The 24123-nt window shown below is 41.2% G+C and overlaps 2 protein-coding genes across 3 annotated transcripts in view; both read right to left on the reverse strand.

The window, feature by feature from the left end:
- Window positions 1–1269: 1269 nt before the first annotated feature.
- On the reverse strand, window positions 1270–15385 carry ALDH8A1 (aldehyde dehydrogenase 8 family member A1). The gene is made up of 7 exons (XM_016204940.2): window positions 14773–15385; window positions 11123–11270; window positions 9710–9865; window positions 7938–8087; window positions 5851–6107; window positions 4569–4730; window positions 1270–2443 (listed from the first exon to the last, which is right to left on the reverse strand). Exons 1-7 carry the CDS (start codon window positions 14908–14910, stop codon window positions 1991–1993), a joined length of 1464 nt encoding a protein of 487 aa, XP_016060426.1. The 5' UTR covers window positions 14911–15385; the 3' UTR covers window positions 1270–1990.
- A 4023-nt stretch (window positions 15386–19408) lies between these two features.
- HBS1L (HBS1 like translational GTPase) overlaps window positions 19409–24123 on the reverse strand; it is a 59223-nt gene continuing 54508 nt past the window's right edge. For both annotated transcript variants that reach the window (XM_087817635.1, XM_087817636.1), the window contains exons 13-15: window positions 23821–23921; window positions 21224–21368; window positions 19409–20095 (exon numbers count right to left, since the gene is read on the reverse strand). In XM_087817635.1, the coding sequence (XP_087673761.1) occupies window positions 20084–20095; window positions 21224–21368; window positions 23821–23921 (258 nt within the window). In that variant the 3' untranslated portion in view covers window positions 19409–20083. The remainder of the gene's footprint in view (window positions 20096–21223; window positions 21369–23820; window positions 23922–24123) is intronic.

Raw genomic sequence — 24123 nt, forward strand, 5'->3', positions numbered from 1 at the left:
AGTGACATCGAAGGTTTGCACAGGTCCCGGGTGAGTCAGCACTGACTGGGGTGCTGACAAGTGTGGTAACAGGGACTGACAAGCTGAATGCTCAGGACTGTTAGGCTGATGAACCCCGGGACACATTCCAGAAGGCTTGCTCTAGACACCCATGAACATGTCTTCCTAACACTAACCCTGGGACCCTCACCTGCAAAGCCTGAAGCGAAGGGCTCTGGGACATCCTTCTAGCACCAATATTATTGCTTCAATCTTATGGGGGTTTTTTGCAGGTATCCTGTTAATTCTTTCTGCAAGCTTTACAGTTGGAATTTTTTTAAAAATTGATTTCAGAGAGAGGAAGAGAGAGAGAGAAACATCAACGATGAGAGTGTCATTGATCAGCTGCCTCCTGCAAGCCCCCTACTGGGGATCGAGCCCACAACCCCAGCGTGAGCCCTGACCGGGTATCGAACCATGACCTCCTGGTTCATGGGTCAATGCTCAACCACTGAGCCACACCAGCTGGGCTATACTTGGAGTTTTGAAATGTCAAAGGAATAGTTCTTGGCACATGGTGAATATTTTCCATCTGAAAATCTTTTTTTCAGTTCAGGAAAATTATCTTCTTATTTACTGGATTCTTCTCTGTTCTGTCACCTTGGATTAGTTACATGTTAAGAGCTTTCTAGATCTAATCTTCCATCTCCACTTCTTTCTGATAGTTTTCCTTCCTGTCATCCTCTACGTTCTGAGCTATTTTCTCAACTTGATCTTCCATAGTACTAATTTAGTTTTCAGCCATACCAATGATGCAAGTCTATTGGTTTTTAAAATTTATTTGGGAACCAATGTTCAATAGTTGGAGGGCTCCTTCATGTTCCTCTTGCTCCCTCCCTTTCACAGCAGCCTATTCTGCAAGTACATATTATCCCCTCATATCTCTCTGAGGAGTAATTCAGTGTTTAATGCCTGCCTTCTTTCTTTTACTTGTTTCTCCCATGGTCAGTTGCTCTTTCACACGTTCTGGCATTTTTCTTTTACCAAATATCTGATGACCCTTGATTAATCACTCATTTTTTAACAACAAAAAAACCCTCCTGTATTTTCTACTTATAAAATAGTATAGTAAACACCCGAATGCCCATCATAGAGCTTAGAAATAAAACTTTACAAATATAATTGAAACTCTTGTGACCATCTCCCCCGATTTTCTTCATTTCAGTTCTGGGGGGTAAGGAGGAATGAAGGACAATTCAAAAGAAAGCACATGCCACACTGGTTACTGAAATTGCTTAACATTTATTGCTTCCTTTAGGGTTAGTAAATTGTGAGTCTCATTAGATACACACACTCAGAATGAGAACTGATTAGACTCTATAGTAGGAGTGGATCAAATTCTTCTTCTAAGTTTCCTCCAAAAGTAATAGTTACGTTATTTTTCTTTGTGCTTATATGGATGTATTTATTGGGAGCTCCCATATACTCCTTCTCCACCAAATTCCATGTTGTGTTTATCATTGACATTCACGGTCCCCTTGCATAACGAGGTCAGCCAGTTAACAATTAGCCATCCTGCTGGCTGATGGGCAGGGAGACCATCTTGACAATTTCCCCAAAGGTAGGAAATTATGGTGATTTGTTTCTCTTTGGCTTTATAGATTTTTTTTAACCATTCGCTTACAAATCAAAAGTCTGATTATCTGCGAATTTCCAAGAATCTAATCAAAATGATTTTTTTAATCCTATGAAGACACAACACAGGAGGAGCCTGACAATTATTTGACATCCTTTCTGTGTTTTCCTATGCAGAAGTATTCTCTTCTTTGTCTTCACCTTGAAAACAGACAGCAGGTAAAAATATTAACTGCTGAGGATAAGCTAGAGATAACCTTCTGCTGAGTCAAGCAAGACCTGGCTGGAATTTACACCAGTATTTCCATTCGCCACATTGGACCACTGATTGTGTGTAGTCAGGCATTGACCCTAACAATTTCTCCAGTAGCCAAGATCAGTGTTTAATGGTGATGGTTTTGATTTCAGTGAAGAATTCATATGAGTCCTTGGCTCCTTCTCTACCTATTCCAGAACTCTTCATCCCCCCAAAAGGAAGGTTCAGCTCCCTGATGAGCCAGCAGTTGGTCCAGACCAAGCCCGACTGCAGCTTCTTAGCTACCCGGTGGACACGCCCCACGTTGCTTGACCACACAGTCGCTGCCAGCCCATATTTAACACTGTTGGCTCTTTTAATCACTTCCTCTTCGCTATCGAAGGGGACAACACACGTCACGGGACCAAATATCTCTTCCTTCATGCAGGAGGAGTCATCCTTAATGTCTGTTATCACGGTGGGAAGCATAAAATAGCCTCCCTGATTCCCAGGGGGAAGGCTCAACTTGTCCACTCCCTCACCACACAGAATCTGGGCCCCTTCGGCACGGGCTTTCTTGATGTAGCCTCTGACCTGGGTGGGTAAAAACCACGGTTAGCAACATCTTACCATTTGCCTTCACACAAGGCAACAAAAACTTCAGTATTTTGAAATCATCCAGGAAAGACGTATGAGGTCATTGCTGAGAAATCACAAGTTGACTCTTACCGCTCAGCTGCTGAGCCTGAGGGGCAGACGTGCCCACCACCGGGCATTCAGGCCTCGCACAGGAAAGGAGCACGTGCTGCGCTAATGTCCCCGGGCCAGTCCCTCGCATAAGTGCTTTGCGTATATCCTCACTATATTCTCTCAAAAGTCACTAGCTATGTATTGTTATCCCCTACTTGCTGATGATATAACTGAGCCTCAGAAAGGGTAAGCATTTCATAAAACTAATAAACAGGAAATCCAGAATTCACACTCAGGTATATTCAGTAGTTAAATACACAAAAGACCATTTTCTCACTTTTTAAGGGGTTATGCCCATTGCAGAAAGTGTGAAGTTGAATGGTGAAAAAGATTTCATTAAAGGCCAGGATGCCCTTCAAATATCTGAGCTTCCAGAACAAATATTTTCTAATTTCTATTCTCATTACTGATTATATTCAGAAATATATCTAGGTAACTATAATGGGAAATAAATTATGTAATAAGCTAACCCAGTGACTCAAAGATAACAACAGATATTTATTAATAATGGTTACAGAAACGACTCATTATAATAACGATATATACATTTACATATGGAAATGTTTGATACATGAGTCTACCCCTGAGGGGTGCTATAAGCATAAGAGAAATAGAAAAATATTTTCTCTGCTGATTGGATAGAGAGAGAACTTTGAACCTCAGGTGAGTGGTGAATTGCCAATGGGACTTCAGAACACACCATGCCCCTGAGCCTACTGCAAAATGCATCTGGAAGTTAACTTTTGCTCCACAGGAAGCCTTTGGAATGTGCTTAAGTTGTTTTCACCAGGTATTTGCATGTGTGGGTGGGCAGGCATGGAGGCCTGGTGTCCAGAACAGCCGGACAAGAGGGGACAAAGAAGCATCTTGCACCTGGTAATTCTTCATTCCACAAGGCGGCAACATCCACAACTGTAGGTCCCATGGGCACCCTGGGCCTGCTGCCTGCGCGCCTGCGCACCTGCAGTTTGGCAGGTGAATCTGGCTGGAGGAAAACACGGCCCTGCTGACTAGCCTCACTTCAAATAAGGGACCACAAGCCTCAATGGGCCCGTGGAGCTGCCTGCCGACAACACAGTCATTGCAAAGTCCCTCCTCTCTCCTGATCTCAGGCGAGACTATTTCACACCCTTCCCCTCCTTCCCCAAACCCCCAACACCTTCTCTCCTCCTCACCTGCTTCCTGTTTCACTGAGAAAACAGAAAAAATAAGAGGCCATCAAGCGACAGTACCTTTCCACCTAAGAGCATCTGTGGTTCACAATATCGTGAAGGTCAAAGTTAAAAGGTGGTAAGTCTGCCCAATCAGTACATTGTCAAGATTTCTATAAACTTAAGTAAAGGCTCTGCCCCTTAGCTGCTGCTGATGGAGGCACATTTTCCTTGGTGAGCCTTAGTTACTGCAGTTGAAGACAAGATCCCTCTAGTACCAAAATCTATGACTTATTTTGGGAAGAGTCACAGCAGGTAATAAGTTAAAATGACCTTAGAGATCTAAATTCCATAAGCCGCCCCCGCAAAGACCATCACTGGCTCCTCCCACATAAGCCACCACTAGTCAGTCCACTAACTAAAGACCACATCATCTGGGCTGTGTGTTCTGGCACTTACAGAATGCCATCTGCTGTAAGCCAGAGGCAGCGCCCTTTCCACTGGGAACAGCTACTTATGGAAATTTTGACCTTTATGCTTTGAAAATTGCCTTTCGCAGTCTTCTGGTGGTATCTCCAGGCTGACTTCTCAAGTGCATTTATTTCATGCAGATGCTGTTTTAAATCTGGACTACATTTGTTTACTTATATCCGTTTTTAGAATCTATATCCAGAGACAATTCCCCATAGGTCAAAACTGTTCAGAAATCAGGTAGTAATGAACAGTATCTGAAAGCACGGATGTGTGCTATGCCTTTCCCGGAGCTTCTCGCCAAATAAGAACTCTTCCTGTAACTTACATGGCAGGGATTTACTTACTTTCTCCAAATGAGCTTTACTTATCAGAGCTCCCATGCTGGCTGATGGATCAGAGGGAACGCCTACTTTCCACATTCTGGCAGCTTCCACAAACCTCTTTAAAAATTCACTATAGATGTTCTTCTGGACGAAAATCCTGCTGGTACAGAGGCAGATTTCACCCTGCCGAGAATGGCACATGAGGAAAATGACAAGACTGGAGGACACATGCCTTCATGGAGAGATCACGCTGCAGTGAGCACCTGCATTACACGTATTGCTAAGCCACTTTCTCTAGGTATTTCTGTGAGAAAACTAATTGCAATTATAACGGTCATGAAAACAATTATTGTAAAGAATGTTTTTCATTCTACACTCACAAAAAACCTATTGGAAGGCATAATTATTGCCATTTCCATAATTTACTGGTAATGAAATGAAGGTTCAAAAGATTATACAAATTATTCAAGTTAGGTTGAATAAAGACATGTCATTCCACTCATCTTTCCTTCTATGGAAGTTCTAACTCTTTGGCTTAAGTCTTTGTTTTTTGATTTAAAAAAAATGAAAAATAAAAGCATAGCCTTTGGAGAAAATCACTCAGTATTTATGCACACTTGCGCCATCCTAGGCGCTGTCCTGGGCTTTGAAGGTAATATGCTGCACAGAGGCAGGCACAGTTGCCCTCTGCATGAAGCCCACAGTCTAGGATATCTGATTCCATGTTCTTCACCCTCTGGAATGCTACAGCCTTAAAGGCTCTGATGAGAACTGTGGATCCTGGGAAAACATCTGCCACACAGTTTCAAAAGATGTAAAGTTGCCCTGAAGCTCATCCATGATTCTAAGGCAAGAAACCAGCTCTAGACTGGTTCTGGTCCTTATGTCTAAGCGTCAGAATGCTTTTGGGGTGCCTTGGGGAGGGGGATAAGGCTTCCTGGAGGCAGGACATCTAGACGGCAAGAAGAGCGGGGGCAACTGTAAGAAGACAAGGGTGGAGAAGCTGGAGTAGCAAAAATCAGCCATTTTGCCCATGGCTGCTCCCTGATAAAAGCTGTGTAATTCCAGAAAAGGAGCTTGAACAGAAGCTGCGACTCTACAAGGCCACGGGCTGACATTGAGATTGAACAGATGGTCAATGGAGTAACAGGAAGTAGTGATTCCCTGTTCACTGCAATAGCACTGGATTGACCTACTCACTCCTGGCTTTGCACTGCGATGAGCCAGGCCCTGCTTGACAGGGCAACAGCGTTCAAAGCCAAGAAACAAGCAAACAAGCAAACCAAACACCAAGAGGACATGCCTGGTTGGCGAAGCTGGACCTGACGGTGGTCGGAATGCACTCCTCCAGGTTGGCATCCTCAAAGATGATGGCAGGGTTCTTGCCCCCCAGCTCCAGGGAGAGCCTCTTGCAGTGGGGAGCACTCAGCTGTGTGATCCGCTCAGCTGTGGGCTGGCTCCCAGTGAAGGAAATGAGGGGCACCTCTGGGTGGGACACTAGGGCCTCGCCTACCTTGGGCCCTGTGCCGAACACAATGTTGACCACACCTGGGGGAACACCTGGATGGGAAACAGTTACAGTAATTCTTCTCAGTATGCTGAGGACTTTAGATTACATGAAGATTCTCCTTGAAAGTCCAATAGGTGAGAGTAAACTCTTATGGTCATCTCTAATGTAATAGTAAAGCAAAAACTACAGCATCACCTCCACCTAGCATACACCCTAGGTGTAATTTCTCCCTGTGCTTTGCCCCAGAAAATGCAGGGTACAACATTCTACATAATTCATTCCATAAAACTGAGTGGGCCTCAGGGTCTGAGGATGCAGAGATATCCTCAGGTAGGTCAAGCCCTAAGAAGGAAGAGAGCACTGCTCCAAGCTGGCATCCAGGAGTCACAATTCAGTGTGAAAATGTCGAGTAGAGGGGAGTGTAAATGCTGCAAAATCCAGAGAAGAGGTTGACTGTCTTGGCCCAGAGGAGTGAAGGAGGGCTCCCCCCGCCCCAGGGAGGTAAGTTTTGAGTTGAAGGTCCTGTGTCCCATGATATAGATGCACCATTACACTCTAGGACTGACTTAAAGTATCAAGAACACCCGAAAACAGATGCCCCAGTCTTTTCTATCATGAGACCCTACTGCCCTATGTCTGCATATATTTACTCATGTGTTTTTGGACTTACCTGTTTGTCCTCCATCCACCACTAGAAGGTAATTAGCTAAGGGCAGAAACAGTATCTGTCTTCTGCTCCACTGTATGTATCCTCTGCACACTGCTTAGTTTGCCACAGAGAGTTAATACCAGCAAGTGCTGATTCACATTTACTGGGTGCTTACTGTGGGTCAGTCATTGCTGTGAGGGATTACCCACTTTAGACCTCTATCGGATACAAGGGGAACAGGCAGCTAACCCAGGGTCTTCATAAGGCCCAGTGCTCTTCCCTAAACAGGCATGGCTTAACCTGTCATCTGAATCTTAAAGAACTGGCTCAACTCTCCTGAAAGCCAATGTACATGTTTTTGCTTAGAGAGAAAAGGTATCCAGTAGAGAGCGAGCGAGATGGGCTCTTCCCAAAAGCTCCCTCAGTGGACACGGGTGAGCCCAGCAGTACCTCCTCCGTGGGCGTGAAGAAAGCCAGAGAGACAGCCCCCTCCCCGCCACCCACCCATCATTCCCACCCAGGCCGTGGAAACACAAGCTGAGAGACCCGACAATTAGGGGCTTCCTCACGGGGTGCAAGACAAGGCCTCCTGCCTGTTTCCTCCCAGCCCTCGTGCAGTGTCAGGCTAAACACCCCGGAGCTAAACCAGGAATGCAACCTGAATGTGGCGATTACAACATTAGCAGAAAGGGGGCAAGAAGCCATATTACAGCAGCACCGGAGTAGTGATTCCAAAGGCAGGGAAAACGGGGGGCTGTATTTTAAATCGCCTGAAAATGGGCTATTTCTACCAGGTATTCTATAGCTATACAAAGCAGAGAAGCATCTAGTCATGTTCTTATTTTCGCCAAGATTAACCAGTGGTTCCAACATCAGATTTAAACTGAGCCTCTGGACAGGCTGGTGCCTGGGCTGCTGGGGCTCTCTGAGCCTGTCTTCAGTGCCCAGCGTCTGCCACTGCCGCCAGCCGACGCTGCGAGGAGGGGCTGCCCTGCCGTGGCACGGCCGTGGGCTGAAGGGGGGCAGTCCTGTGAGCACACCCCGCGGATGAAGGGACTTCTCAGGAAAGAAACAGGGAGACCGGAGCCAAAGATGTCAGTGGGGCCTGTTTTGTTGCTGAGCAGACTTCTATCCAAAATAACTTCAAACGTCAGTGGCCCGAAAGGGACTGAAGCTTACAAAATGCACAGCCCCCAAGCCAACCCCTCCTCAAACTCGAACACCCCGTTACCTGCTTTATCCAGGAGCCCGCACATCATCCAGGCCGTCACCGAGGTCAGCTCGCTGGGCTTGGCGATCACAGTGTTGCCGGCGGCGATCGCGGGCGCAATCTTCCAGGTCAGCAAGTAGAGCGGCAGATTCCAGGGGCTGATCAGACCCGCTAGCGGGGGGGCAGAAGCAGAGCCACGGTGACGCGCCCCTCGGCAGGCCGCAGACGGGGTACCGCGTGCAGCCCCTCCATGCTGCGGGAAGCTAAGCTCCCAGCAGCCCCAGCTTTGCTCATTTGCAGTCAACGTCAGGGAAATCATTCTAAAATGTATTACAAACAACTGTGCCTTTTAAAACTATAAAGCAACACAGTTCACTCTTTCTTGATGACTTAGTTTTATATTTATATTTATATTATTTATATTTATATTTATGAACAACAGTAAATTTATAAATTTATACATAGAAGTTTATATTTATGAACAATAGTAGTATAAGTTTCGGAGCTAAACAGTTCCATAATGTGATGAGTTTTGAGATTTATGAACTGATCTTTACCTGTATCTAAACCTCTCCCTCCTCACAATTAAACTGTCCAGATACTGTTTCTTCAAAGTTTCTTGGATTAAGACATAAATTCTCAAACTTTTTAAGAATTATTTGTAAAATTAGAGCAAATAGGTTCTGAGACTGTGAAATTCATTTTAGCGCACCAGAGGATTTTTGCATAAAAAAATTCTCTCTAGGTCCTCACCTGTATCCTGATCAGATAGGTTTTCTGGATAAATAACCGAACCAACAACTAGGATGTGTCTCTGTGTAACAGTATGAAACAGCCCAGCCTCCCCCCAACCATGAAGCATGTAAAAATAAAATCTACCTTACAATAAGTGGAATCACCCTATTTATAATCTGCCTTCAAGTCTGTGCTATACAAGTATATAAACATAGTTTATATTATTACATTTCCCATTGAAATATGTTTTCTTTAAGGGCTAACAATATTCTTGCAGCATAATGTATTAGCATACTTCTTAGAGGACGTTCGAGCTCCTCATAATTTCTTGAAAATACCATTTCTAAAGGGTTCAAATAACCAAACTGGTAAGATGTTCCCATTCCCTTTTAACTTACATTCTTTTATCCTGTCTTAAAACGTAACTAGTAAAATAAACAGTAGGGTTTTCTCAGAGGAAACAGTGACATCTAGTGGATAGTTTGAGTCATTGCAGATATTTATATTTATGGGTCCTCAAAGGACAAACAGCAAAGAAATGAGGAAAGTATATAATTCACTCAAGGTTTATTTACCACGTACCTGGCGCTGTTCTAAATGTTCCATATTTATTAATTTATTTAATTCATATAAAAAAATATGAAAACAAAATTAAACTATTCTCCCACTTTTCCAGACAAGAGTGCTGCAGCACCCAAAGGTTTTGTGCCTTGCTCCCCACACATCCAGAAGCTGTGCTCTTAACCACAACACTTTCTGGAAATCAACATTTTTTATTACAAGGGGGAAAAAATCCTGGTCTGTGAATTTACTCTCAGCATCATTCTTTCCCTTGTGATTTCCCAACTTCTTGGGAATCTTCCAGGAATAAGTAGAGAATTTCACACAAAGAAAATAAACTAGAAATCAATTGTTACAGCCAAAATTATATTTCGGTCTCAGTAGAAGAAATCAGTTCCTTCCTTTGCCTTAGTCTGTTCCTTTAGATCAATTCTACAGAACTGACTGAGCACCTCTATGGGCACTTGTGGCCCAGGCTTTCGGGGAGCAGCACCTACCGATCCCCACGGGGGCCCGCACGGTGTAGTGCAGACAGCCCATGTGGTCCATCTGGGTGCACTCCGACGTGTGGTGCAGGATGGAGGAGGCAAAGAACCGGAAGTTCTGGACAGACCGGGGAATGTCCATGTTTCTTGCCAGTGTTATGGTTTTCCCTGTACAAAAAAAGTCAACAACAGAAAGCACAGTCAGTGTATTTCACCATGGACAGTGGAGATAGTATCACACACATACCCCAACCCACACTGAAGATGCCTCCATTCCTTCCAGCCTGGGACGGACACTCACTGAATAAACAAAGCACTGATCATGGTTTGATTAAACCATGAAATAATTAGATGTGAGGTTACAAGATGGGGGAGGGGTAAATTGAGTCAAATGATCTTTGCTTTGTAGACTGAACAATTCAGAGCTGTCATGAATTTTCCAGATGCTACCACTTCACCCACTAGCTCTCTCATTTCAAAATCACAAGCTTTGTACATGCTACAAAGAGGGGTTTGAAATCGTGGGTGTAAAGACGGCTGTGTTTGCATATCACAAAAATCCATTTTGATAAACACGTGATGTCTATTCAATGTCCCCCCAACGCATGGTGGACTCATTAAGATGGGCACGTGGCAGAACAACGGATGGAGTCCCTGGCACAGCACGCTGTGTGGCACTTGATCACCCATCACGGGCCCCACACATCCTAGCTTCTGGTTGAACAAAACCAGAAACCTAAGCTTACCTGGGTTGTTACTTAGTTACCTTTAGTGATGCAGGGACACTGCCTGCCAGGATATTTTCTTCTTAAGGGCTTGGAGTCAGGCTCCTTCTTAACTCCAGGCTGGTTTACAGCGCTCATATAATTTTAAACAATCTTGGCTTTTCCTAACAGATACTATTGCAAGGATTTACAGACATTTACTCCGTGACCTGACTTCTGGGAAGCAGTTAAGAAATGGGGAAACTGTGTTGGAAATAGAATAGTGGTATCTCAGCTATTTTCAAAGTAACTTTGCTGCACAACTGCTCTTCAGAATACCTTTGCTTTGAAATTCTTCACTTAGAATTGGTGGAAGATCGCACGATCAACCCTAGTTCTTCCTCTCTCCCCAGATCCATGCCCTTTGACATACATATTTGCAGTTCCTTGCACCAGAGTGTATTTATTTCCCTGCTCGTTGAACTTGGGTTCACGGGTGACTAGCTTTGGCCCTCAGAGGCCTTGAGTGGTTTTGCTCAGTCCACCCACTACAGTTAAGAGGCAAGGGATCAGCTGACAAGCTGGAAGGAGGAGATGAACCGCCAGCACCTGAGTAACGGATTGTACTTTCCATAAAGCATTTAGGAAGAGACGGCTGCAGAGGGGGCCAGGAAGACGGGAAAGGCCCGGCAGCGACAGCTCTGCAGGCGCGCGCTCTCACCTTGGTCTTTAGATTCAGCCTGAGCCAGCTCCTCCAGGGACTGCTCCAGCAGGTCCGCCAGCCGGTGCAGCACCTGCGAGCGCTCCTGCGGGCTCCGCGACGACCAGCCCGGGAAGGCGGCTCTGGCGGCCTCCACCGCAGCCTCGACCTTTGAGGAGCGAAGGGGAGACGGTCACAGTAAGACTCTTGTTACTCCAGAGGGGGCTGCATGAATCCAGAATCCATACAAGCCGCATCTTTTCTCTGCCTAATTTCAAATATTTAGCGCTTCCCGGTGCTGACTCACCCACAAGGTGGTGTTGACGTGACCAGCAAAGCCAGGCACCACAAGAACAAAGAAAACCGCTCCATTTCGACTACCATACCCAGAATGTGGCAGTCAGGTCACTGAATTTCAACAGATGTACATTTTCGATCATTTCAAAATACAGATTTTTTAAAAACATCATATGAGAGAGGAAACTTCATTGAGATGTACAGAATCTCTAAACTCTTAATCCAGCTCAGACATGTCTGATAAAGTCTAAATCTTTGTTCAAAATCACTGTCATCCCATTTGGAATGACTGGTCATATTGGTCATTTATTGATTTTTATATATAAGGAAATCTACTAAATACTTCAAACAAATTATTTCATTTAACCCCTTTAAAAATTCTGTAACATGAGTATTGCTTTGCCCATTTGCAGATTAAAATAAACTGAAAGCACAGTAACTTGCCAGAGGTCACACAGCCAATAACTGGCCGAATCAGGATTCCAACCCAGGTCTTCGTGGCTGCCAAGACCTGCCTGCTATGGCATGACCACAGTCCCTGCTGCTCTTTGCTCCCTGCCTCTCTCTGACCAGGGGAGAGGACTCTGTTGGAGAGAAGGGTATCTGTGGTTGAACAGAGAGCTCAGGAACCGGGCTTTAGAGCTAAATCCAAAAGGAAATAGAGTATGGGAAGGTGTGTGCAAGGCCAATTCATTCAGGCAGAATAAATTTTCAGGCCGCCTGCTGCGTTTCTCGTCTCACAGGTGATGTCTAAGCAAGGCCTCTTCCAGAGAGCAAATCTGTAGGCTGTGTTTCACCCTCTCCTCTCTTACAGACCCAACGAACCCTTATAATCACAGCCTCTTCCATCACCAGGCCCACAGACAGCCCCCAAATCCTATTCCAAGGCTTCCAGCAGCCGCAGCTTATTTCTTGTATCACGAGGTCTGACAATTCAGCCACCTAAGCTATGCTAACCCTCTTACCCAGAGCTAATCTACACTTCTCTCCTGTTTTTATGTGGACAGAGCCACTTTCAGATGAGCTGAAGTGGGGTATAAAATGATTCTCGTCTTAATTAGAAATGTCTGGGAAGATGTTGGTTTCCCCTCAAAAACTGAGCCTCCAGTATGGACCTGCAGACAGGATGAAGGAAGACGCAGGCCTTAGTGATCGCCACCACGAGATGCAGCCCCCTGGACACCCCGACGCCAGCCGAAAGAGGAGGGTTTGTTCCTACAGCAGTCAGTGCAAACACCTAATCTTCCTGCAGCTGTCAATGTGAAAATCTAACCTTTTGCATAAGCAGAAAACTCAGTTCCAGTCATATTTTCTAAATTGTTTTATGCCCCATGGCTTATGTTCCTTTTAATATAGAGTACATATTAACCTACTATATACAATATTAGCAAAACATAATACTTAGAAGCTTTCACTATATGCCAGACACTAAGGGTTTTACATAAGCCAGTCTGTTTAATCCTCAGAATACCACTATGAAGTAGATATGATTACCCCCAATTCACAGATAAGGAAACCGAGGCACAAGGAGGTGCAGCTCTAGGTCAAGACCATGGATACCAAGTGGTGCAGCTGGTCTAAGTCAGGCCATCTGACTCCAGTCTGTGCTTCTGACTGCAGCGCTGTAATGTAAATGCTACCACGTGTGTGTGTGTGTGTGTGTCTGTGTGTCTGTGTGTGTGTGTGTGTGACCACTCATCTAAGCCTAAGCATCGGAGACGAGTGCTAACATCCTGTCCTCTGTAAAATAAGGAAGAAGACAGAGTCTAATTTGTAGGTTATGACTCGTACTTGGGACAATTTGTATTAAGGAGCTTAAGTGAATGTAAAGTATGTAGCAAGAACTGAAAAAGTGGGAACCACTGTGAGCAGCACCAGTTGCACTTCTGGTGAGTGACTTCTGGGGAAATTGGGCATGCAGTTTGTATGGTGACCATATATTTCAAGCCAGAAAACAATAGGATTTATGGGATCCAACAGAATGAATAGGTTGCTAGGAAATCCAAAATACCTAATCCTCTACTACCAGGTGCAGGCATAACTTGAAAATGCATGAGCATTAGCTGCAAAAAATATTTCAACCGAATGTCTTATTTTTCATTTTTAACTTCACTTTGGAAAACACTCTGAGGTGAGGAGGGTTGGAAAACACAGAGGTGGATTTCCCACATCTATCCAAGATCAATAGAAGCAAACAAGAGTGTGGGTACAGTTTAACCAACATTAGCCAATAATTTCCAAACTTTAGTCCACAAGGTAAGGTTCTTTTTAATGCAAGATAGATTTAAAATATCATTAACAAAAGAAAAATAATAGTTAGTTCTTCCCAAAAACTTGCATATAATACTTATATATTAAGGCTACAGTTATCTTTTAAATAATCTAGTTCTTTACAATAGCTAAGATCTGGAAACAGCCCAAGTGCCCATGAGTAGATGAGTGGGTAGAAAAAAGAAAAAAAATCTAGTTCTTTGTATCTTAAAAAATAAATTGATGAGGGAATAAATGGTAATGGAAAAAAAGTAAAAAAGAAAAATGAAAACAAAATTAATCAAAACCCAATAGGCATTAGATGAGTATACATACACCAGCCATATTTGTCACCCCAGATATATTTGCATTCTCAGTGTAATAACTGATAATTGATGAAATATATTTCAAATATTTTATAAAACTCTTCCAATAAAATTAATTCTACGTCACTAAAAATTTTTAATGTGTGTGACAGTAAGCTATAGAGTAAGAAAAAGGATGCTGTTAAATTTAACTCAAAAAATATATGGAAATTTGATTTTTAATTTTACCACTGAAATTCACCATTGAATTTCACCAATGATCAGTTTTATTTTATTAGGTATTCTGAAGAAGTGAGGAGTTATTAGAGGATAATCTAAAATAAATGCCTGGGTTTTTAAATTTTGTGTTTTAGTAAAGTAACACATTTTTTAGAAATCCATGGATATAATGGCGAGTTTAGGCAACACTCGGTAGAGAAGAGGGAGCACATAATACAGACAGTTCTTGTGAATACTTTTCTAGACACCTATTAAGAAATGCCTGAGAATTGTGTCCCTGTCTTAGGTTGCCCAGATTAGCAATTTGCTTCTATATATAATAAACCTGAGATTTGTTCCATGTACCATATGTGTCCAGTTACAAAGTAAACCTTTCCAGAACTAAAATCTGCCTTCTGCTCATGTTTAACAAGTCTACACCTTCTCCCACCCCCACCCCCTTTGCTTCTAGAAAATTAGTTACACACAACTCACTAACATATTAAGACTATTTCAGTCTTTTGCTTCTAGAAAAGGAAGTTACAGATAATTCACCGACACACTTAACAATTCTGGTCTTCTCTAAGTGAACACACTCACCTCTGCTTTTCCACTGTCTGGCACTCTGCAGTACACCTCCCCTGTAGACGGGTCGTAAGAATCTATATATGACTTACAAGGTAGAAATTTTCCACCTATGAAGTTTTCCAGCATCAAAAGTATCTTTGTTCCAGCCATAGTGAGGGAGCTCCTGCCTGTCCCCTGGACAGCTGCTCAGCTAGGTCATCCACCTCGTTCCCCCTGCCCGAGTTAGTCTCCTCCTCAGTCCAGGCCCCAAAGTCTTCATTTGCTAATCAGCGAAAGGGGAGGTGCCCTGCCACTCAGAGAGCAATCCAGTCTTCAAACTCTGAATGAAGCGAGTTCTCAGATAGGTCACAGGCTTCCAGGACATTTTGAGAAGCGGATAATAATCTGTGAAATTAATATCAGCTTTCGTGTTCATGGTCCTTGAAAATTCTCAGGCGGCTTCTGGGTATCACAGTACTGGGCTCACACTGTGAGCTGTGTGTCGCTCAAACGCGGACCCAGCGCCAGGCCCTGGGGCGAGTCCTGCACAGGAATGGACTCATTTATTCCACACAATCTTCTACAAAGTAAATGTCATTACCTCCCCAATTTTGTAGAAGAAACTGAGCCTCAGAGAGGTTAATTTGTGCAAGATTTCATGCATAGCTAGTAAAGGATGAACTTTAATCCTTTTGTCTCTAAACCACATGCTTTTTCCTTAGTGCATCTCTGCCCTTACCACGCAGGCAGACAGCTGGGGGGGGAGCGGGGGGGGTTGGGAGGAGGGAAATAAGAAAGAAAAGACAGAGAGAGGCCTCACGGACGTGGACAACAGTGTGGTGACTGGGGGGTGGAGTGGAATACGGGATAAATGGTGATGAAAAATAAAATAAATTTTAAAAAATAAAATAAATGTTTTAAAAAGAATACCTATAAAAAAGACAGACTCTCTTTTCCATTGCTCATTGGCTGGCTTCTCTGCCTTGGCTGCCTTCTCTCTAAACTTCCTCTCCATCCTGGCACCAGGGCTGCAGAGTCAGTGCCCATCTTCCCAGCTGTGCCATGGAGATGAAGCTACAAACCAAAAATATGCATGAGACAGAACATACAGGAAACACCTACCCATGGTGTATGTAACAATCTCTAAAAACTGGTAAGAAAAATGGACAACCCAACAGGGAAAAATATGCTCTGGGCCCTCCCCCAAGAGGACATTTGTTTTGTATCTTTTCCAGGTTTTTTAGTTAAATGTTTAGTAATTTATTTAATATATGTTGATAATAATATTTAAGGCTATATTCTGATTCCATTTTATATATAATACACATATATACATTACCTGTGGTTTATACATTACATATTTATACATTATAAATTTGTGCATATGTATTACATATTTGTCACTAATTCTTTTTTTAGTTGTACCTAATCTATTTAAATAGAGTACCAGTTTTTAGTTTCAATTATTATATTTTTTAAGTGTTATATTTGGTTGATTTTAAAATTGGTCATTTTTTATAGTCTATTCTTTCTTATTCACATTTCTACCTTTTATTTAAATATTAAAGATTTAAGTATTTCACCCAGCTATTTCATATTCTGTAACCAATAATTCCAATATCTGTAGTACTGGGAGGGGAGTTTAACCTGATTAAGACATCCTAAAGCTGAAAGACAACTCCGTACTTTGGGTCTGATCCACGGAGTTGCCTTTAAAACATAACCCTCCAAGAGTAGTATTTACCTCATTACCAAATTGTTGACTGTATTAACTGTATTCTCTTTGCATATATGCACATTCTTTCTACTTTGTTACTCAAGTCCTTTGTGACTTTTTGTTTCCACGACCTTATAGGCAGGACTGTTGAGAATCCCTTCATAATTGATTGTATTTATATCCCTTAATTTTTGTATTTCTAGTAAATTTTCATTAAGCATTTTGATGCTATTTGGTCCACGTTTCATTTTTGTACCCATGGTTGTACCTCTTATCAATATGAAATGGTTCTGTTTATTGTAGTTAAGGCTCTTTGCTTGCTTGCTTTAAATTCTTAGTCCAGTATTGATGGTTTTCCTGATTTCTGGAGAGGCATTGTAGTGTAGTGGACATGCCTTCCAGTCAGACTTCAATACAAATTCAAACCACGGCTCTCTAATTTATTCATTCATTTTTATTAAACTTTAGTTCTCTTACCTACAGATTAAGGTTAATAATGCCTACCTCATCTAATTGTAAAAATATCATATTAAATGAACTATTGTATGAAAATTGCCTGGCACATGGTAGACGCCCACCCCACAGTACTTATTTTTACTTCTCTGATACATCTGTGCCTCTTTTTCCTTGCAATTTCTGATTACAGGCATATCTTTTGTAAATAGCATATCATTAGTTTTGCAGTTTGAGTCTACCTTTTTAAGAGAAAAACCTAAACTTAATGCTCTTCTCCCCCTACTTCATGTCCCCATGTTTGATATATAATTTTACTTATTTCATTATTTTGTTTCATACTATTAATTTACTTCTGCACATTTCAATGGTTTCAACGTGAGAGAGAAAAAGGAGCTTCTGTGAACCAAGAGCTGGCCTGCATTCAAGGTCATGGTGTTGTTCTCCTGCTGAATATTAACAGCCCCCAGATCTATGTCAGACGAGGTCACTGTGGTCTTGATGAAGTGAGATGGACTATAAGGCACTGTGCAAACCACAAAAATGACGGGCAACCCCCTCTTGTGGCGAACATGCACAACTACTGCTGCTTTACCTGGTTCCTTTCCTAAGTCCTAGATAAAAACTGATACCCAGTTGCAGAATTCCTCCCACTTCCTGACAGCACCTAATCCAGAAGCCCTCACTCACTTGGGCGCTCCTCAAAATTACCTACACATGCTCAAATTCTTTAACAAGCCCCCCCCAACATCTTCTTACTAAGAAGCACCAAGGTGTGTGGTCTCTGTTGCTGCAGCAAGCCTCAATAAAAACAATTTTGACTACAGTTGTGTCTTGGTGGTCTTTGACTAATGACATCAACAAATGATAGGCATCAACATATGCTTGCTGCACAATCTTCTACTATGACCTCTTCAATCCTAAAGCTTTGAACTACACCTTTATGATGAGCATTTTAAATCCTGCCTCTACTCCCTTCACTCCCATCCCAGGACATCTTCTGAGATCTCCTTGCCTTCACCTATAAATGATGCCATAGCTGAGTAATGAATTTGTGAGTTACAAAGCCTCTAACTTAAAGTTCTACATACTTATAAGCTCCTATGTCCCTTTGTTTCAGAATTTAGTCCTGCAGAAAAGGCTGAGGTTAACTTCTTGTTTCCTTGAAGATGACTTTTGGGGGAGTTTATTTTGTTCCCAAGCTTTGTTTCAATCTTAAAATTTTAAATGTTTTAACAGAAAAAGTGGCTGTAATCCCTTTGTGATGTTTTACATAAAATACGGTGCCCTCGGGGTCTTCCAGTTTATTTTCATCCCTCTGCACTTTCTGGGAGGCTCCCAAGGATAACTTCACCATCATCAATTCCACTTTCTGTGATTAACTATTTTTACAGCCTTCCATGAATATCTGAATTTTGCTGTTATGATTTAGGTTCCCGTGTAGTCACTTCTAACCTCCATTGATTCTTTTCTCAACTCTGCAACCGTCCCTTACACTTACAGACACCACACAACAGTTCAACTTTTGTTTCCTGCAATATACCTGAAGGGTTTTTGCCTCCATGTGCAAGAAAACTACTCTTCATGTACTGCAGATGTTTCCACAGCCCTGTTATTGTACTTTTAAATCATCTTTAAATAAAAAGAAATCTATCCAAGCCCCGTGTGGGAAAGTAAGATTGTATCAATTACCCTCAGCCACCTCACAGTCCACTTGGGCACCAGTAGAATCCCTGGCAGCCAGTCCATTGCAGGTTCCCTTTCTGAAAACACTTGAATCTTCAAGCTCAAGAGGCTCATCCCAGTTCAGGAAAGACTCCAAACCAGGGCTGTGGTTCACCAGCCAAGAGGACAGACAGAAGCAATTCTAAAGTTTGCTTGTAACAGGTTTTCTTTTTTCTTTCACCATAAAAATAGCCCCTTTACACATAGTCTTCTTTTCTGGAAGTTTCTTTTTCTTTATTTTTTTAGCTCTATAATCTTGACTAATTCCTATACATCAGGGTCTGTGAACTTTATCATGGATGATATTCTTCAATTAAGAAGTAACAATGCTGTTGTAAATGGTAAGCCTGATTACGCCATTACCCAACTTTAAAGTTTGTCATAAGGTCCATCAGGTCAGAATTCCAGGCTCAGCTGAGGAGAAAATCTGCTCTAAAGCAACACCTACCCAGGAGGCAGCCCAACACCACCTGCTATCTAAATATACCTTGGAGTTTGTTGTTGACACCTTAAGAAAAACATGACTCTCACTCACAGGGGACTTAAGTCTATAAGGTATGCAAGATAAAGATAAAATTATCACGTATGTAGTACTAAAATGAGAATGGGAAATATAAAGTTATGGTTAAAAATGGATGAGACTATTTTTAGGATAAAAAGCAAGAATTTGTGTGAGCTGGGAAACTTTTAGGTGAAAAAGATCCCATAAAGCCCCAAAATCATATTTAGTGATAGTGGTAGAGAATCTCATATACATTTAAGAAACAAAACACATTTTGCTGTTATGCTCAAACTAAGACATTTTATTAGTTGGCTTTACACCTTAAATAATAGCTTGGGTAACAAAGGAGGAGTTTCCACTAATTCCAACCTAATCTTTCAAAAGTTTACTTGTAGGAGGAAGAGCATTCTTATGCTCAACACAAAATACCTTTATTATTATAACCTTCAGCAAGTCTTTTCTTAGAGTTAACCAAAACAAAAAAACAAAAAACAAAACCTAATAAAAAAATTTGCACTACTCAAATATTAACTACCTCAACCACCCAACTGAGTTATTTTTCCATAAAATGTATGCAGTAGAGTTGAAAACCAAGAGGAAATTGTAAACATTCTGTGGTTTGGCTGGAAGTAGACTTCATTTCATGATGATGCAATTCTTCTAATACATATTTCAGATAATTTCCAAAAATCTCAGCAAAGTAAATTCATTAACTAACATTTCAAAGGGAAAGCTGGTTTTTAAAAACCACCTTGGCAACTTGAAATTTTTGCAGGAGTGAAGATGAATACTTTTTTTATAATACTTCTTTGTAGCCGATTATAGCTTTAATTTTCTCATTTTAAAAAATATTAATTGCACATTGTTCCTTTAACTGAATAACTGGATTCCTTAAAAACAGAGCTTAGTTATTTCCTTGCATTTGGAAACATCGGAGAAATTCTGACTCATTCTTTTATCTGTAAAAGAGGAAAACATATTTACTAAAATTTAATCAATCACATTAAAAGAACAAACAACAAAAGGCAAATGGCAGTGAAATCATTTATCAAGATGAATTCTTTTCTTTCTCCTGCCACTGTTCCCTTCCCTACTCTTACTATTTCTGAGGTTAACTATAATCTCTCCATTATTTTCCACAAGAGGCTGTGTCTTACTTCTAGAATGCTCTTTTATAAAGAGAGCTTTGGCAGAGTGCATGTGATGCTGATGACAATGATATCAGATAACATTTAGGGGATGCTTTATATGTGACAATTACTGTGCCAAGTCTTTCAACTGATCATTTCATTTCACATTCACAACTCCAGGAGTAGGCCCCACTACCCATTTCTATAGAAGAATAAACCGAGGGAGAAATGTTGTACTTGTGCTAGGAGTCACCGGAGCAGTGACACACACTTGGGCAGTTAACTCCAGAGCCTTTTACATGACACACATATAACTGGATTTGGATACAACCTAAAGCCCTGTGTTCAAAGTATATATGCAATTAAATGACTTGAATAAGTTTTATGCTGAAAATAATTATATGATTTATATTAATCATGATAGTGCAGAAGAAAACTTATATTACTGACATTTTCTGGTTCATTTCTGGCTATTTTCTCCAAAACTGAAGTGCACCTCACATTACATAATACATTTGTTTCAGAAACATTACTAACATGTTAATTGAACTTTTTAAATGAATAATTTCAAATGCCCTGAAAGCCAGTTATTTAAAGAAAAAATTTTAATGTGGGCTCTTCTATTAAATAAAGTTACTACCCCCAATTCACCTGACTTTTAAAGTCTATATTCTCACAATTTGGGTTGCATACTTACAGACTTACTTTCCAATGGATTTCCTTTCATTTTGAGCAATGTAACTGGTAGAGAAATGGTTTGGAAGGCTCACTGTGGGAGGTTCTAAGACCAAACATTTTCTTCCCATCTTTCTTTTAACTTTTTAATATAAATCTTAAAATTTATTGTTCTAACACCATAACTGTGTTCCCCTTAAGCCATAAAATCTCAGTAAACATTCTTAAAACGTAGAAAAAGCCATCATAATCATAGACACACAACCAGTCACGTTACAGCACCTCAGTGACAACCCCAGCAGCTACTGTAGAACCACTGTAGCGTAGCATGAATCTCCCCAGCTCCTTAAAGTCTTTGTAGAGCTCAAGAGCCACTGGTCTTTGTGTCTGTAGCTCTACCAACGCATTCTGGCCTTTAGTCAACAATCTATCAAGAAAAGAAAAGGAACAAATGAATATCCAATAGAGGTGAATAAATGTCATAAACAACCTGAAAAATAAATATTTCACACTCAACAACAAATCAACTCAATCAACAAATCAACTTAGTCTTTCAAAAATTTAAAAGGAAAAACAAATTTTCTTAAAATGAAAATGTATCCTTTGAATTTTTCTGGGTTAGTTGAAAAAACAAACAAACAGAAATTCTAGGTTTAAGAATTATTAGCTACTTCACACACACACACACATATATGTAATATACACATATTTTTAAAAATATTAGTTCATCTCTCTCTCTCTAACGTAAAGTATGCTCAAGGTTCCTCCACCAAGGCCTTCCTTGTCATCCCCTCAATGAAATCGAGAGGTTCATGATTTAATCAACTGAGGCCCTTGCACTTTAAAAGAGGAATGCAATGCTCTATGTCTATCCTGGTAAAATGCTAATTAATTAATTATGCGTTGGGAAGTTATCTTTAAAGAGCATAATATCCTAGTGCCAACACAGAAATAGTGGTTCTTTAACAGAGGTTCAAGACAAAATCACGTAAGATTTTTCCACAATATGATGTCTGTAGGGAATGAAGGGGGATGGGGCATGGGCCTGATTATAAACAGGTTCACACAGATAAGCAAATAAACAAAAATCTTTGTACATGGGCACAATGCCCATACTTACTACAAGTAGAACCCAAAAGGGGCCATTCTGATATTGCTCTCCCCTGTAATGCTGATGTGCTCTAGAAGGACGGAGGACAGCAACTATAAACTCACCTTCTGAAAAATTCGTTCAGGGGCAAACTGATAGAATAAGCCAAACAAATTTCTAAAGAAGTATTACAAAATGTCCAAATACTGGTTTTAGACAATTTCAGCCCAAAGTCTCATTCCTTATGAAGGAGAAGATCCAATATATTGATGATGTGTGCTTAGTTTCTAAAGTTCAGTTCCACTCCATATAAAGCAATCGAGTCTACAAAGTGACTTTGGTGGAAATTAAAGGCCAATGGCATTGGTGTCAATGGGAGAAAAGGGCTAAGTTACCAATAAGATGACAGGAAACGCTGACACGAGAATATGTTAAGACCAGATATCATCCCTGAGCTAGGACTTACAGCAGGAAGGGGAAAACTCAGGGTTACATCTGATAAGCCAATTTCAGACCAAGAATTCTCCAAATCACTTGTCTGGGTCAAGCAACCTGGCTTGTGAAAAAAGATAGGATTTGTGGCTCTGCTACTTGCTAGCTCTGTGACCTGAACGTGTTATACAACCTCTCTAAGCTTGCGTTTCCCCATCTGAAAAATGGGAAAATAACAGTACCTGCTCCATATGGTTCCTGAGAATATAAACCATTCATGACAGTGCCTAAAAACACTGGTCCTCAAGAAATGTTAGCCTTTAGTTATATCACATTTCTCAGAACATTACGGCAGACACTCATGCTAGAAGCTAAAGGCCAGGGTTAAAAATAAAGAACTATCTTTAAAAGATTAAGTAGCCCTTTCTTCATAACTAATGGAGAAACAGGCATGGGTTTAGAGCAGTGTGAAGATTCTGTCTTCCACTTGCAGCCAACCCATTAACCCACTAACCACCTTCAGCCTCTTACACAGGTGCAGATGAGGAGAACACACAAGGATTGAAAAAAGGGGTTTTTGAGTGGGATTCCCCATAGAGTTGAAGGGAGGAAAACCCCAAAGCTGAAGCAGCCAAGCCAAACTGTGGTTAGCATTTAGTTGAATTAGGGTAAGAAACTAAGTTTCTCAGGAAGTACTTCCTTTGAAAAATCCCTATCTTGTCCAGCCAAAGGAGAATGGTCCACACCTAGAATGGTCCAGGCCTAGATATTAACGATAAGCAGAGGGGACCAATGTGATGGTGATGAGCTCAGCTAAGGTTCCAGGCGGACATCGAGCAGAAGGAAAATACTTTCCAGGTGGAAAAATCTAGGAGCTACAGCGTGTGTAGTTCGCTTTCTCCCTGGGTGTTCTTAGCAAAGGGAATGACTCTTAGTAAGGAGATAACAAGAAAGTTCAAAATCCTCAGCTGGAATTTGGAACCAGTGGCTAAGCATAATTCAAATTCATCTTTTAAAATGTAGTTCTGATTTTTAAAGTGCCTTTATTTTTACATCATTTGATGCAAATTTACATACATATAAATTTATATTTCCATTTTTATGTACAATTCACACCCTACCATCACCACCATACAGAACAGAAATTATATCTAGCATTCATACCTATATAGGAGCTTAAATATTTATTTTTGTGTCTGTTTTAATCTAGTCCTTAAAAAAAAAAAAAAAAAGATTTCTGGAATAAGTAAAAAATAGACTTCACTTACCACCCAAAAAAATATTACACAAATAAGTTAAACTGTAAGAAGTTTGCTTAAATTGCTTGTGTGTATTATTTATGCATTAAAACACTTACTTAGGCTTCTTCTTGGTCACCTCGCCGGTGCTTTTGTTCAAGATGCTAATCAATCGCTTAATCACAGCAGGCTCACTGACAGTCTGGTAGTGTAACAGCACCTAAAACAAAACATTGTAACACTAAAAACTGCTTACCACAGCATCTCTGGCCTATTATTTGCTCACATTTAATGATATTAAACACAGAACTATTGCCTGGAGTCTTTCTGGATCTCCAGTTGCCTCCTCTAAGTCTTACCACTCTAATCAGGTTGTTCCTTAACTTACTAGGGGGAAAGGTCATGGGAGGTGGTTCAAATCT

The sequence above is a fragment of the Miniopterus natalensis genome, chromosome 5 (assembly GCF_054644295.1).
Source record: "Miniopterus natalensis isolate mMinNat1 chromosome 5, mMinNat1.hap1, whole genome shotgun sequence".
NCBI lineage: Eukaryota > Metazoa > Chordata > Mammalia > Chiroptera > Miniopteridae > Miniopterus > Miniopterus natalensis.

Bases quoted from the DNA above. Each gene is read 5' to 3' on its own strand.
- ALDH8A1 (XM_016204940.2), bottom strand. From the start codon at position 14,910: ATGGCTGGAACAAAGATACTTTTGATGCTGGAAAACTTCATAGGTGGA. The intron at 11,271-14,772 runs GTGAGTGTGTTC...CGCTCCTCAAAG, and splicing joins CAGACAGTGGAAAAGCAGAG to GTCGAGGCTGCGGTGGAGGC. The intron at 9,866-11,122 runs GTGAGAGCGCGC...TTTTTTGTACAG, and splicing joins GGCTGAATCTAAAGACCAAG to GGAAAACCATAACACTGGCA.